This window comes from Sparus aurata, chromosome 8 (genome assembly GCF_900880675.1).
Source record: "Sparus aurata chromosome 8, fSpaAur1.1, whole genome shotgun sequence".
Lineage (NCBI taxonomy): Eukaryota > Metazoa > Chordata > Actinopteri > Spariformes > Sparidae > Sparus > Sparus aurata.
Window position 1 is genome coordinate 5,108,648 of NC_044194.1, and position 15,356 is coordinate 5,124,003.

General features: G+C 46.1%; 1 protein-coding gene across 1 annotated transcript; it reads left to right on the forward strand.

Annotated features, from left to right (window-relative positions):
- Positions 1-904: 904 nt before the first annotated feature.
- tmem86a (transmembrane protein 86A) lies at positions 905-13,764 on the forward strand. Its single transcript, XM_030425361.1, has 3 exons — positions 905-1,087; positions 7,507-7,771; positions 8,394-13,764. The coding sequence occupies exons 1-3, from the start codon at positions 1,067-1,069 to the stop codon at positions 8,819-8,821; spliced, it is 714 nt and encodes a 237-aa protein (XP_030281221.1). The 5' UTR covers positions 905-1,066; the 3' UTR covers positions 8,822-13,764.
- The last annotated feature ends 1,592 nt before the right edge of the window (positions 13,765-15,356 follow it).

Here is a 15,356-nt window from a genome sequence, read left to right on the forward strand (position 1 = left end):
TTATTTTTTCCTATCATTATTGTTTATTGTTAAATTGAATTGTCCTTTGGCTGCTGTGACACAGTAGGATTCTGAATTTTGATTCTGTAATAGAAACTAAAATATTATCCCATGAAACGTAGTATAATAGCTGTATAAAGTATTATAGAATTAAAATGCTTCATTCAAGTTCAAGTTAAAATCCAGTATATTGTATTAAACAAAATGAAGACACGACATATAAATACAACAAAAGAGTCAATTCTACTAGCATAATTGTTTATTAATCAAAGCATATTAACATAAAAAAACAGCTGAGAGCGAAACTTGAAGAAAAGCGAAAGAAACAGATAGCTTATTAGTGCTTATTCCTTGGCTATACAATTCAGTTCAGTCTAAATGTATTTAATATGTCTACATTTATTTGATAATAATGAATTCATTGATATTCCATATTTCTGAAATTATACTTATGTGCCCATCATTAGATTTGCGGGGAAAAAACACATTTGTTAACGACTTATCTGAGAAAACCAGAGGTGGAGAAGTTAAATATCTTAACAATTAATAACAAAGATTTAAAAAAGGGAAATCAGTCACAGGACACACATATAAAATTTCCCAATCAATTAATTTTAATAGAGCAACATTTTGAGCCGGTACAGATGTTTGTCGGGCTCTTTTGTCCGCTCTTTAACTTGTAATCACAGCCATTAACAAAGGATCATCGGTGCACAGAGCCCGAGACAAGCGACAGCGACGAGCTCCATCTCTCTAAAATGTAAATAAAGGCCATCTGCTCCGATATGTAAACAACAGATTGGCTCCTCCTATCCGGGTGTCGCTGACGTCTTGGCCCCTCCCACCGTCACAACTGCCCCTCTTCTCCTATTGGCCCACAGACGGGCGCCCCGCCCACATTACGGCTAGCTTCTCAACTCCTAACGGACGTCGGACCGCCCACCGGAGCGAGCACAAAAACAATCGGCATCCCTCATCCAGAACATCACAAACAGCAGCATTTCACCCGGGTTTTATCTCATAAACCGGTTTTTGTGAACAGACGCGGACACCAGCGAGGGGAGACATGGTTTCTCCGGTGACAGTGGTGAGTGTCCGCTTCAAACCATCTGATTTATCGCTCACATTAAACAGGAACATTAAGCTAGTTTAGCTGCAACACAACACTTCCGAACAACAAAACCATCCATCCGCATTCACGTTTTCAGTCATTATCATCGATATCGACTGCTCGGAATCTCTAATCCGGCTGCTAATGTTTCATTCGCGTTATTATTTAACATCTTATCGTGTCAAACTTTTGTCCTGGAAGGCCAGAGAGGTGCTCTTTAGCTTGAAATTCAATTAACGGACAGTTAAGTATGTCTAGTTTGCTAAATGTGGAGATGTTTTTCGGATATCCTTGTTGTTCTTTTTGCTGTCACCGTGTTATTACCTGGTTATCTCACAGTGATCATCTGTGTATATATATGTGTTGGTGTGTGTGTGTGTGTGTGTGTGTGTTGGAGGCTCAGAGCAGGAACTTTTTATGCCCGGTACAGTTGTTTCCCTTCACATGTTTCGACACGACTCTTCTTCCTCCGCTGTTTCCCCCCCTCGTTATTCCACGAACAGCAGGACGTTTCCACAGATTTCCCCTAAAGGCAGCCAGCCACCCCCTGTAGAGAAAAAGATAAAAACCTGTCATGTGACGACCGTTTTTTGTCTCTTTTTTTTTTTCTCCTCTCCTCTCTCCACTGACGCATGCGCAGTGCACTGCTCTCTATCACTCTGCTTCGTCTCCTATGCTGGTAGCTGAGCTTGCATAGACTCCACACATTAGCTGTTTAATTGACCCAAGAGTACAATTTGAAACAAAAAAACAAGACAAAATAAAATATAAAACGCCACATGAATAATTGAACCCCTCCCAGCATCCTCTTACTTTGACAGAGCTGCTATGAAATGTTAGCCCATGTGCAGGGGGTCATGTGGGATGGTGTAACTTGGCCTCTAGTAAACCCTGATGTGCAGGCTGTGTGGAGGAATGCCTGACATACAAACTGGTTGCCGTAGTGATGGCGATGCTGCGTAACTCCTTTTTAAAGCCCTTTCCCGAAGCACCGCAGTGAAAGGGAAGGTCTGTGCTGAGAGGAGCATGCATTTTATTTTGTCTTCCAGGAAAAAGTCAACAAATTCTCACCATTTTCCTTCTAATGTGGGTTAATTGTGTATGCAGTTTGTCTCTGGTAACTGATCATTACCTGCTTCTCATGGCCCATTCTGATCAAATAAAGGGCTGCACAATAAATCCTAAATTAATCAAAATCACAATATGACCGAGTGCAATATCCAGTGTGTGTCAGACAAACAGTGTTTTAATAAAATATTGTACCGCTGCAGAGAAGCTCCGCCTCACAAACCTCGTTCTCCCGATGTAATAAAACAATGTTTGCTCAGCAGAGACTGGGAGGAATATCACATCCTCATGACTTTACTGGCTTTTCACTCGCAATGAAAACCGTGACGTAAAATGTAATCATCAGCAATAATCATGAGTTATACGGCAATCGCACCATCCGTCAGAATAATCACAATATCACTCTCTGACAATATCGTGCAGCCCTGTCAGAAAACTGATCATTTCAAATTGTTCGTATTTTCAAAAGGAGTTCATAACCTGTTTGTTTTTGTGAACCTCGCGGTAACAAAGGCTAGGATGTAGACAGCAAAGACGGATGAATTGATGTGAGATCTTTTCCCTCGTCTTTGCAAATGACTGTCAAGTTGTCTTCCTGTGAAACAGAATAAAAACGGTGATGACATGTAAAGCTCTCTGCTCTGCACGGCGAGACTCCCCCTCATCGTCTTCTCCTGCTTGGCTCGATATTATCAGCTCTGTTCATCATCTAGAATTTCACTAACATAGATAGCTGGCTCATCATGTACATTTCCCAATAAGAGACCGACAATTCATCGGTTCCCAGTATTGTGTGATCTGTGATGATTTACATTTAAAATGCTGCATTGTAATAATTAAGAGAAAGAATGAGAAATATCAGAGAGTTCAGAGTTTGCAGGTGCACCGTATTCCTGCTCACAGGTCAAATATTATGGATTATTACACCATTATATCATACTGTAACGCTATTATTGCATCTAAATTAGGGCTTTCTTTATATTAAGACTGTTAAATCAGGTCGTGATAAACACTGACACACTCCGTGCCAGATGGCGAACAGACTGTTGTGCTCTGAGGGTAATTTATCAACTTAAATCTTACAAATAAAGTAGAACCAGCCTCTCAGTGCAGAAAACCAAAACAAGTGTGTGCCCTCAGCTGAATATTGCACTTTGCACTTGCTGGCAGGTGCCGGCTGTACGGCACAGATAGCGCAGGTGCTTCACTTTGCTTTTTGGCTTTATTTATATAAACGCTGCGGTGTCTGACTCCTCCCAAACCTCAGTGTTACTCACTTATGTTAGAATTTACAGTACGTAAGCAAAAATGTCATGTGACGACGGCCCGGTTTAACTGAGTTCAACTTGCTCGTTCCGCAGCTGACCTCGACGTATCCTTGGGAGTCGCAGCAGCTGTAAGGAAGGAAACTGTTGTGTGATGCTACGTAGAAATAAAATCGTCACATGACCCGCATGCCAGCTGTTCCTGCCAGGACCACGCTCGTGTTACAGTTTCCCCTCCACCGGTTTACGTACACGGGACTTTACAGGTCTTTCATACTGTATGTTTGCGAGTGTCGTGTTGCTGACACTCGGCGAGCATATGACCCCGAAGGGCTGAATAGACGTTCATCCCGGCGGGGTGTTATTCAGTGCTCCAGCGCAGTGCTTTTGTTAGTTCATGGTCGGTGCAGACACGTTAGTGCCTAACAGCTGCTTTTACCTTCCTGTTCTGCAGCATCACAACAAGCTGGGTGTCAAATGAGTTCCTGATAGTTCTGTCTGGTTATAAACGTGAGGATTAGTAACCTTTTAAGGATATTTATCTTTTATTTTTAGGCATTTCCTCCCTCAGATGATCCACTAAACTAAACTAAACACGGATAAGTGAGCGGTTCATCTATACAGTTTAAAATGGCAGGAAATAGATTCTAATAACTGTTCGTTTGATGCGATTTGTACACCAGGGGGTCGTTCCATCCTGTTCTTTTCACTCCGAAACAACCTATCGCTTGAAGGTGACCATGCAAATACCGTCAATCATTAACCGTATTATTCTTTACCAGGCGCGGAGGAAGGTGGCAGCTGCGCGTGCGCCACGGCAGATTTGCAAAGCAGCTCTCGTTTAGAATGCGATTATTCAGACAGCGAGATGATAACACAGTGATTCATTTCATTTTCCTCCCAAACGCGGCAGTTTGTCCGGTTCCTTCGTGCTGCCGACAGCAGACAGGGGCTCACATCCTTGGCTAACGCTTCCTCAAGTGTCCCTGTAGACGAACTGACGCCTCAATCAATGAGAGGAGTAGCTCGCAGCTGAGATGATACCCTGCTGCAAAACCCAGATAGGCTCGAGACGCTGGCCAGGAGAAGAAGCGTCACATCCTCTGCAGACGGGTTTAGGAATCCCGCCAGGCGATCAGGTCGTCTTGGTGAAACAGCTTATCACAATAATGTTTTAGCTTCATGAGATAGGCAGCCATTAATCAGAAAAAGAACAGTTTCATCAGAGATTATAGCAATAATGTTTCGCATGCTTCCTTTCTAATTGTATCGGTGTTGCTGATCGCAGGCCAGTTAACGATACAATGAGGTTTCTTGGAACGTTCGAAAGGGCAGCTTCATGCTTTGTTGACTCCATGTTTCCCATGCACCCGGTGCTCTTTAGTCTCCCGTCTCTCTCGCTCTCTCTCTCTCTCTGCCTCGCAGCCCTTTCTCTCATTGTGTACAGTAAGTTTACATGAGCAACAATGGAGAGGGAAACTGCAAAGTATGGCTCAAACGCTGCGTGAACAGGACCAAAGGTTATGGGAATCTCTCACTTCCTCCCACCTTCCTCCCTGGAATCTGTATTCACAGAAATCCCTCACAAGACGCCGGTGATATCCATACATTTGTTTATTCCCCCCCCCCCTGTGACGACAATCAAACTGCGATCGTGGATCATTGAGCCTAAATATAATTCGGCCTTGGAAGTATCCTTTCAATGCACTTCACTGAATGATACATTGGCCCTATCTGTGCGCTGATTGTCCTTGAATGCCCGACATTGCAATACGAATGTTGTGTTTTTCTTGCGTCCCGTGCTGTGAGTTTGCACCAGCGGCCCGACAAACAGTTATGATACCGGCCGGTCTGGGAGTTCTGCCAGGGCCGTCCTCTCCGCTCGGTATCTTCTTCTTCTTTAGTTGGAAAAAAATAGACTCACCACACAAGCATTTTTTTTGGTCACAGGACCGACTTTATGTCTCCGTTTGTTTTGCGGACGCACACGACGGAGATAAGAGGAAAGGCATTAGTTTACATTACACCAGAGTTTCGCTTCCTCCTTCAAAATTCCTCTCATGTTACTTGAGAGGCTGATTTATCTTAAATGTACATGCGCGCGTGTCTGTGTCTGTAGACGTCACAGCGTGGTGTTGCTATACCGGCTTATTTTAATCTCGCCAGTTCTCGACTGTTGTTGTTCCTGTTTTTTGTCACCTTCGTTGGCAGATCAAACTTCAGAAGGAAAGAGTGAAAGTCAGAGAGATGCCGTGCTTACAGTTGGCAAACAGCGAGGCCATAAAATGATTCATGTTCCTGTTTCACAGCCCTGTTTATATAAAGACACTAGCGTAAAAAGTAAATCAACATAAGTAGACGGAAAATGTGCAAGAATAGCAACGGTAGCGATTAAAAAAAAAAAAAACTACGGGAACAGATGCTGGACAAACATAGCAATTCGTCAAGTCAAAATGGCTCGCTAGAATCCAGTTTGGGAGCAGAGTTAAATATAAAAGGACTCGATCTCTGCTTCTGAAGCCGCAGTGGAGGATGTGAGTGAACGCGAGGGCGCGTGAAACTACAGGCTGCCTGCGCTCTTGGCTCGTCTTTAGTCATTTCCGAGCTTCGGATACTCTACAATCAGATCTTAATGATGCAGAGCGCCGGTGTTTCATCGTCCAGCTGAATACCGGAGTGATATTCTTTCACTTTAGAAGCAGGATTTGGAAAAACACCATAGCGTCTTCGTGGCCTTTGGCGGAAACATTGTTAAAAGTGCATCTTCTCAGTGTGGTGTGCTTGAGAGGAACACATACACGAGCTTCTCAGCATCCCGCAGGCTCGTGAGCGTGCGTCCCGCCATTTCAATATTAAAATCACAGTAGATTACACCTCAGCTTGTGTAATTTGAGTTGGATCACTTGTAAAAAGTGCGCGTTGAGTCCCTGTTGTTTCCCCGCTGCGTTATCCACACCCGAGCGGACTGGAGGTCGCTCTGTTTTATCGAGCCGTTGCGCAATCGGGGAGCTCCCCTTTCTTCCATCCACCACGAGCGTAAAACCATATGAACTAGAGTGACCCCTGGTTTCCTCTCACCTCTCCTCTCCCAACCCTCTACTCTTAAATCCAGCTGTCATCTGAATGCCAGTAACACTTGTTTACTCTTTCGTGAATATTGCAATTGGAGCGGTCGCTTTCGTGTGCATTATTTTACTTCACCAGAGTGGTGTGCGATAAGTAGCGGCCCGGTCACTTCAACTCTGTCCCCGTCTCCGTCCTCCCCATCCTGTCTCACCCACATCCTCCTCATCCCTCCTCCAGTGGTCTTAGCTCTGGTGAACCTTCACTCGATTCCTCTCCCTCCCATCCAAATCTCCCCTTCCGCCTCACTCTCCACGAACCATAGGTGGGGTGGTCAAACCAGAGGCGTTGTGAAACCCTCCTTTTTTTGTGTGTGACCCTTGTCGGGCCTCATCTGTTTGGACAGGAAGAGATATGAGTGGTAACACAGCTGGAGAGAAGAATTCGAGACCCGAATACGTGACTGAGATACGGGGATGAAGGTGAGGCAGAGGAGGTGAGGAGCAAGGAAAACAACGCGGGGGGAGAAAAGCAGAGAAGAAAAAGGTTACTGGGAGTCAAAGAGACGGTGTGGTTAGCTTCGTGCGTTTCCCCTTCTCGTTGCCGTTTCTGCAGAGTTTCGCTTCAGCCACGAAACACGTGCTCGTCTGACACGGTGATGCAAACTGATGACCACACAAAGGCAGCCCGGAGACTGTTCCGGCTCCAGCCCGAACCACTCTCAAATAAAGAGAAGTGCTCAAAGTTTGCTGCTCGTGTTCCTTTTTTAATTAAAGATGTGAGATAGTGTATTCAGACACACAAAGTGCCGACTGTTTCCCCTCCCTGTGATGCAGTTCGTCCCTCTTGCTCGACATAAAAAAGCCCTTTTTAATAAATCCAGTTTAAGACAGAGGGACAATAGCGTGGTATTGTTCGGCCCCGCTCAATAGACTCGGCTCACGTGAGCGCGACCGGCTGTGACTCAAGCAATGATTTTAACGTGTCGTCTGCTTTCAGGTCAAGAGCGAAGGCCCCAAGCTGGTGCCGTTCTTCAAGGCGACCTGCGTGTACTTCGTCCTGTGGCTGCCCACCTCCAGCCCGTCCTGGTTCAGCGCGCTGATCAAATGTCTGCCCATCTTCTGCCTGTGGGTGTTTTTACTGGCGCACGGCTTCAGCTTCCTGGGTGCTCACTCCAGCGCCCGCAAGATCTTGGCCGGCCTCATCTTCTCCGCTCTGGGCGATGCCTTTCTCATCTGGCAGGAGCAGGGCTACTTCGTCCACGGTGAGGAGAGAAACCCGTGCACGGTCACGGTCGTCTCATCCGCAGGCTTGACTGCATTTGGATTTGATAGATTTACAAGATAAATCCGGCTGATTTCAGCTGTTGTTAATTGGCTGATTGTGTCTGGGAACATGAAAAAAAATCAGGTAATCATTAACCATTAAAATGAGAGCGGACAGATTTGCTGTTGACATTCACCCTGGTTAAACTTTGACTTGTGCAGCGTTCAGTAATCTGACAAAATTGTTGGTTCGCTCAGAGGTTGTTTGATCATCTGACTGAAAACCTCTAATTGACTCGTTACACTTGTTCCGACTTGTCGCAGTGTGACAGGGTTCGCTGCTCCCTGGAAGGCCTTTGTTGAGTACACAGAAATCAGAACCAACAGAAACACAAATATTAGAGCTAAATATAAGTTGTTAAACGCTCTCATGTGTCTGAGCTGCTGATCACCTCATGCCTCAAGCTTTAAGACACAGTTCCAAGTCCTATTTATCCGTCCAGATTGTTTTGGTGCGTTCGTCCATGTTTTGGAGGTGATTAACTTAATTTGATCTGGATAGTAACGAGGCTACTTTGTCAGACTGTGTTAAATTTATATCCTTCATAAAATGTCTTACAGGCCTTCTGATGTTCGCCATCACCCACATCCTGTACTCGTCAGCCTTCGGGATGAAACCCATTAACGTGTCTGCCGGCCTGATAATCGCTGCTGTGTCCTCCGTGAGTTACCTGCTGCTGTACCCCTACCTGTCGGGCCCCTTCACCTACCTGGTCGCGGTCTACATCGGTCTGATCGGCTTCATGGGCTGGAGGGCCGTGGCCGGCCTGCAGCTGGCCAACGACCTGTGGACCTGGACCAAGCTGTCGGCCTGCCTGGGCGCCGTGCTCTTCATGGTCTCCGACCTCACCATCGCCGTCAACAAGTTCTGCTTCCCCGTCCCACACTCGCGCGCCATCATCATGGCCACCTACTACGCGGCCCAGATGCTAATAGCGCTGTCGGCCGTCGAGTGCCAGGACGTGGAGATCGCCAGGAAGAGGTCATGAGGTACTCCGGCCCTGAGTGATCATGGACACGTCTCACTGCCAGATCCCCCGAAACCCTCGACCCTCATCTCAGCGTGGCGCTCCCACACCGTTGTTACAATGACGGCTGGTCCACCACAGTCTCCACTAGTTTGGTAGTCTCACACCGGTCTTCTTCCTACAAAGACACGGTAGTATTATCCTCGGCCCTACCTGCCTCCTCCAATCCTAGAACGGCTGTCTCTCAACCCTAGTTACCGTGGAGACGGGTGTAGTAATATTAACCTGCTATATATAGAGAGTATTACTTTAACTCTTAACTGTTTTAATTTAAGGGGAGCATGTCACTGGGGACCTTCAAGGAGTGTGTGCGGGAGAGCGATTGTGTCTGCGCGCATTTACACGTGTGTGTTTGATTTTTACACTCTTACCTCCACACAGTCACCACACTGACTCCCGCCACACACACCGCCACGTGGTCCAATAACAATCACGATTTCACATCTTATTTTTTTTTGTTTTGTTGTCCGAGACCTTGTTCCAAAGGGATTTTTTTTTTTTTTTTTTCCCTGTGCGTGTTCGATGCTTTCCATCCCCCGTACGCTCCGCGTTCCCCTGGATTAAGGGTGCTATTCTTAAAGTCAGGAGCGTATCCGCACCTGCTCCATCACCGCCAGTCCTTTCCATTTCATTTAACCGCACTGCCTTTGTTCCCCTCCGCTGTTTTACATCCCCGACAAATCCGCACCCGCTCTCAAACGAACGAGCGAATTAGGTCGTCCTTGATGTACGACAGAAAGAACGACAGAGACGTTAACCAAAAAGAAATAAAAGACATAATAATAAGGCAGCGAGGTGGCGAGGAGGGAACGTTGCGTGACTGCGACAACCGCAGGCGCATTGTAGTTTTAGCGACTGAGCACTTTAGGAGGAGGGGAGGCTGTTTGTGGGAGCGCGATCCTTCCTGCCGAGATTTTATTGACACAATCCTGCTGTCGCAAAGAGAGCCCAGTAAACATTGCAGTCACGCCAGACTGCCGCACGCACGCTGACACGCTGCACCGAGCACCTGCCTTCTCCCTTTTTTTTTTTTTAAGAGTCGAGTCTTCCAAGGCGTTTAACAGCGATGAAATGTAGGTTTGCAAAAAAAGTCGACACGCTCTCACACACACCCGACACCTACGACCGCCTGCTGGGTTAGTTATTAGGAAAAAGTCCGCGGGGTACTTATTACTGGACTGGATCAGCTGACTCATGCTGTCACTGGCCTGGGACCATGTAATGAAGACTGAAAAGAAAGGGCTACGTTAACTGGCTGGAAATCTTTTTTTTTTGTGTTTTGTTTATCAACTGTGTGTGTGTGTGTGTGTGTGTGTGTCGACGCCTCAGAAGGCATCCAGTCACTCATAACGACACACACACAAACACACACACACACACACACACATCGCCCCGAGGCAACCTGACTGAAGAGAAGCAAAAAAAAAAAAAAGAAGAAAAGAAAAGAAGGGAAATGAGAGAACTGGCTTGTCATGTGAGGGAACAGTAATCCCATTATTCCCAATAATTCCCTCTCACAGCGCACTTCATCGGCTCTAATCCCGCAAAATCCACCGCGGCTAATCCCCGACAGGTTGGCTGATATTTCGTCTTTCATCCATCGCACGTTTCCCCCCCTCCATCTCGCCTCTCGTTTGTTTCAGCTCGGGGTGAAGTGTCTTACCGAGCATCGAAGACGTCTCTCTTATGTGCGCGCGTGTTCTGAGCGCGTGTGTGTGAGAGAATGTGTGTGTGTTGTCTTGTGTACCTGCGACCAGTCAGAACCAACTCAAGGCCAGAAATGCTGTGAATCATCATAGTGGAGTAGAAACACTACCGGGTCTCTGTAATGTATTCTCACAAGGCTCTTAAACTGTCTTCGTACGTTTCAGCTTTTTGTAGCCTCTCGTTTTTTTTACAGCATCCCCTGAATGTGTTGTCAGTTGAACATGACTTTAAAGTGTTTGATCGGGTACAGTGTCTTCAAACCGGGTCACGTCTGTTCTTTAGGTTTGATCTGACCCGGATGGACCTGGATTGGTGGACATGCCTTCTCTTGACGATTAAAACCACTAAACTTAAATCTTAAAAATGTACCCGAGATATTATATTAAGTATTGATTATTCCAGGATTTGCTGTTTTTTTATTTTATTTGTGACGTTAAGTGAGGAGCTTTTGGGGGGTTTTCAAACGCTGGTCTGACGAGAGAAGCACTTTGAAGACATCAGCTGATGTTTCGAGAAACCCAAACAAGTACGACGAAGCACTCGGGATCGCTTGATGAGCATTTTTTCTCAGTTGTGTGACATTTTAAAGACTTAACGTTAGTCGCAGCCCCGAGTATTATTAATCACTAAAGCGACGGCAACCTGACATGTTCGGTGTGATGTAATCTATATATATAAATATATTATGCTGTATATCAAACAAACTAACAGGGAAGAGAAACTGACCCGTGTTTTGGGTTCCTCCTGCCAGGTCATTGACCCCTGGAGCTGTTCTCAACACACCCACATACGCACAAAACAAACCCACACACTCATCGGAACGTGTTTACGCGTTACCACCGTGATAGATCTGCGGGCAGGCCGCGATGTTGACACTCACTCGAGGTTTTCCGAAACATCAGCAGCAGCACACACGCAGTCTTAAGTTTGACCAGGACCACTCGGGCCCGGCACCTGTTCCCCGACTGCCAGATAGTTCCTCAGTCTCCTTTCGGCCCGTCAGCACGCTCGTCAGCAGCATATTTCTGCTTTTGTCAGTCCGAAGTGTTTCATCAGTCCGTCTGTGTGTCACCACTGGTCATCTGTTCCCTGTTTTTAATTTGCACTGCTCCAAGCACTGCTGCGTGACTTTGAAAGACATCCGCGGAGGCTCGCTGGCGTGCGTTCCTCTCCTGCTGCTGTCCTAAATGAGGGTTTAGCCGTTTGGAGTCTTGAGTTGAGATGCTGGTTAACGTGAATCGGCTCCAGCACGCAGTCTGAAGTAAAGTCACGAGGGACCGACGAGAGGGAGTCGAGCCGACTTACTCATCCTCGCTGTGTGGGCACTTTATGTAAGCGCTACTTTCTTTGTCTTGTGCCACATAAAGCCCGCTGACTTTTGTTCCTACAGTGCTGATGGCTTCCTGCCAGAAGACAGGCTTTACTTTGAAGTATTTTCTGAGATTATTCCTGTTGGCCAACCCACACTCTGGAAAATCTCCATGACTTTGGCATCAAGAAATAAGCTCAAATACCGTATTTAGCGAGTAAGTTGTCGGTTATTATGCCGATCTGGAGCATTTAGTTTTTAACCACTCGCTCTGGTTCTCATCCATCGCTTCGGTTTTTATCTGGCTTGGGCTCAGATAAGCATAATATAAAACCGGAGTCGTTTCATTGCGTGGAACCTGTTAGAACTACAGCACCCTCGTGTTTCAAACAACCTTTTGTTCTGGAGGAGACAGAGGTCCCCCCCCCTCGTTGGTGTTGGAGTGCATCTGGCCTTCCACTCCGGAAGGAGGTTATTGTTGAGCGATACTGTTGCTGGAATTAGGTGAAGAGGTGAAATATGACACACGGGGGAAGACTCCCCTTTACATCCGGCCCTCCCCGCACAGATGGCAGGCCAGCAGGCGCATCACTTTACCTCCTCCTGTCAACAGGCCTGTTGTTCTGAGCTTTGTGCATGCAGACAAAAGGGACCTGGGAGCTGTGGGAGGACGGGGTGGTTTGGCCCGAGCTATGAGTATTGAGCTGGAACCAGCAGCTGTTGCAGTGTAGAGGACCTGTGGTTTCCTCTGATGAAGTTGGCACTTTTTTCTCTCTCTTTTTGCTGTTTTTCAGTTTGTTTTTTCCTTGTGCTCTTTAATTTGAACCTTGAATGAAGGAGGATAATGTGCCGTGCTGTTATCACGCAGAGACATTCAAAACACACGGCTGTTAAAGGTGCAGTATGTAAGAACTGGTCGTGCTCGAAAAGAGAAAGGGGGCGGGGTAACTGCTAACTGCCGCCGACTGTAGCTGCCATTAGCTAGGTACTCGGTTAGCTGCGCAGCTAGCGGCGCGGACTGTGAACAAGGAGCGCGGGTGGAGTGTTCAGCAAGGAGCGCTGTGGCTAGCTGGTTAGCATGCCGACCTCAAAACTGTCATTTCTTCACATTCTGATCACTATAATTCACTTCTCAACCACTTTTTGTTTTTGTTTTTACATATTGCACCTTAAAGTTTGTGTGTCTTTTCCCGTGCATGACAAGTAGATGAATCCTCCACAGTGGTGGGAAAGTTCACACTACTGGACAATTGTGTAAAAATAGTACAAATCTTCTCTCCTTTGTAATATGAATCTGAATCTTCTGTGTGCTGCAGTTTTCTGTTTTTCCCAGGTTAAGGCCAGTCAATCTCTCCACCAAACCAGAAGCTACAGCGTTTAAAACAAAAGGATCGTCGTGTACTGTATTCTTTAAACTTCATGCTCCCTTCTCCTTTTATTCGTTGCATTTCTGTCTTTGAGGGAGATAAACAGAAGTTACTGTTCTGAAAGATTGAGAGAATCTGCATTTTTTTTTGCTCTTGAAGTGTTACAAACCTTTATGTATAAATCCTTTTAATCTTAAAAAAAAACAAGTGTTATCCTTTTATTTTGAGAAACGCAACCCCCAAATGTAATTCTTGCCTGTCAGTGTGGAAAAAGCTGGTTTTGTTTTCCACAGATATTTTATTTTTCATCTTTATTTCAGGCCCATCGTTTGAATTTTATGAACAAATGTGTTTTTTTTGGTATTATTCTATGATATACTTTACCTTGTTGTCCTTTCATTTTAACTTAGTGATTCATTTCATTCATGACTGTAGAGACAAAATAGTTTCTTTGCTGTAGTGAAACTGCTCTGAATGTGAATATCTATTGGAGAAATAAATGCAAGTACAATGCAACTTCACCATCGCGTCCCTCCTGCGTTTTTTCCTCCTTGTGTTTGTTTTGCCGCTTCCTCGCGTCAGGAAGGGTTTCACGTTCAGAATGTCAGCTGATATTTATAACAGGCGAGTGTTTTGTGTTTCCACAGAAGCTGTTGGCCTTCAGCGGCTAAAGTGCCATTAAGGCAGAAAGGACTGGAGCACAACAGAGAGCTCTGTTCTAGTAACTGCTGCACTCTATAGTCTGACAGAGGTGGAAAATGTGCTTTCAGCGGGCTTTGACCCCGTGGAAACACACATCCACTCTGCTACCAGTGCTTCCTCATTCCTTCGCCCAACTCATCCTGTCTGCTTTTTATCTCCTCTCCTCTCATTTTTTTTTTTTTTAAAACATGCACACACGGATCACAAGTTTATTCCTGTCTGAACCGTGCCAGTTCTTTTCCCAACGCGTCTCATTCATTCGCAGCCAAGGCCTCGGCATCAAAGAGCTCCAGTCTTCTACGAGAATGAGGCGTAATCTGTAGTGGCTTTTATAAAAAGAACAGTTTCGCCGACACGCTTCCGCTGAAATACTGAAACCCCGATGAACCGACGCTGATTCTCCAAATTGCAATTTTATGTCGCGCGATTTTTCCCCATTCAGGTTGCGACGGAAATACCGCTAAATAGGTTTTTCAGCCCGTTCGTGTGAATGTGTTTGAAGCGTCAGGGAAGCTGATCTGAGATGCAGGAACGCGTCGTTCCCTTCGGGGGTTTCTGTCAAATACCTCGATTGACTATTCAGGCTTTCACTGCTTCCACCTTATTATGCCTCATTCGAGCGGTAAGGAGGCGGAAGGTACCGGTGACGTCTGTTCGGAGCCCATTGGTGCTTTAATTGATTTGAACCTGGCAACCTGACCCTGCAAGTGCCCCGGTGGCTCTATAGAAACGGACTTTGTGTGAGCCAGCACAGTGACGTCAGGATGGAGAGGGGTTGTGACCCCTCTTTCTCTTTTTGGCAGCTCCTCACCGGACCACACTGACTCTCTCGAGCAGCAGCAGCGGGCCAGAGGCGACGGGGGCTGTCAGGGAAGGCTCCACACACTGAGGTTTAGGAGATTAGGACAGTTTTTCAACATTCACAGCGAGGTTGAGGCGTCCTGTCAGGGTCGGAGGCGCACATATGGCTGTAGTGGGTGAACAGCGTCAGACTTACAGCCCCCAAATGTTAAAACCATGCAGCAGGAAGGCGATCTAAAGAAGGGAGACTACTTTAATTTAGGGAAAAGGAGTAAAGCTGCTCCACAGGTTCATCCAGTGTGAGTGATAATACCTGCAAAGCTGGTGGTCAGCACCTTACTCTCATTGTTATATTTCAAATCCAATAATCCAATAATGTGCGAGACAGAGACGATATAAAAAAAAAGATAAATGTGGTGACCCTAAAATCTCCCAGTGGCTCCGGTGAAATCATTTCTATTTATGTGCATTTTTCCAGTCCTCCATGCAGAATTCCCCGGACGGAATTAGTAAATTTGAAGAGGATGGGCTCGGATAAAAACTGGTGCGCTGGACTCATGCATGTTCGGCAGATTAACAAACTAAGCAACCACGTTAAAGGCAAGTAGGA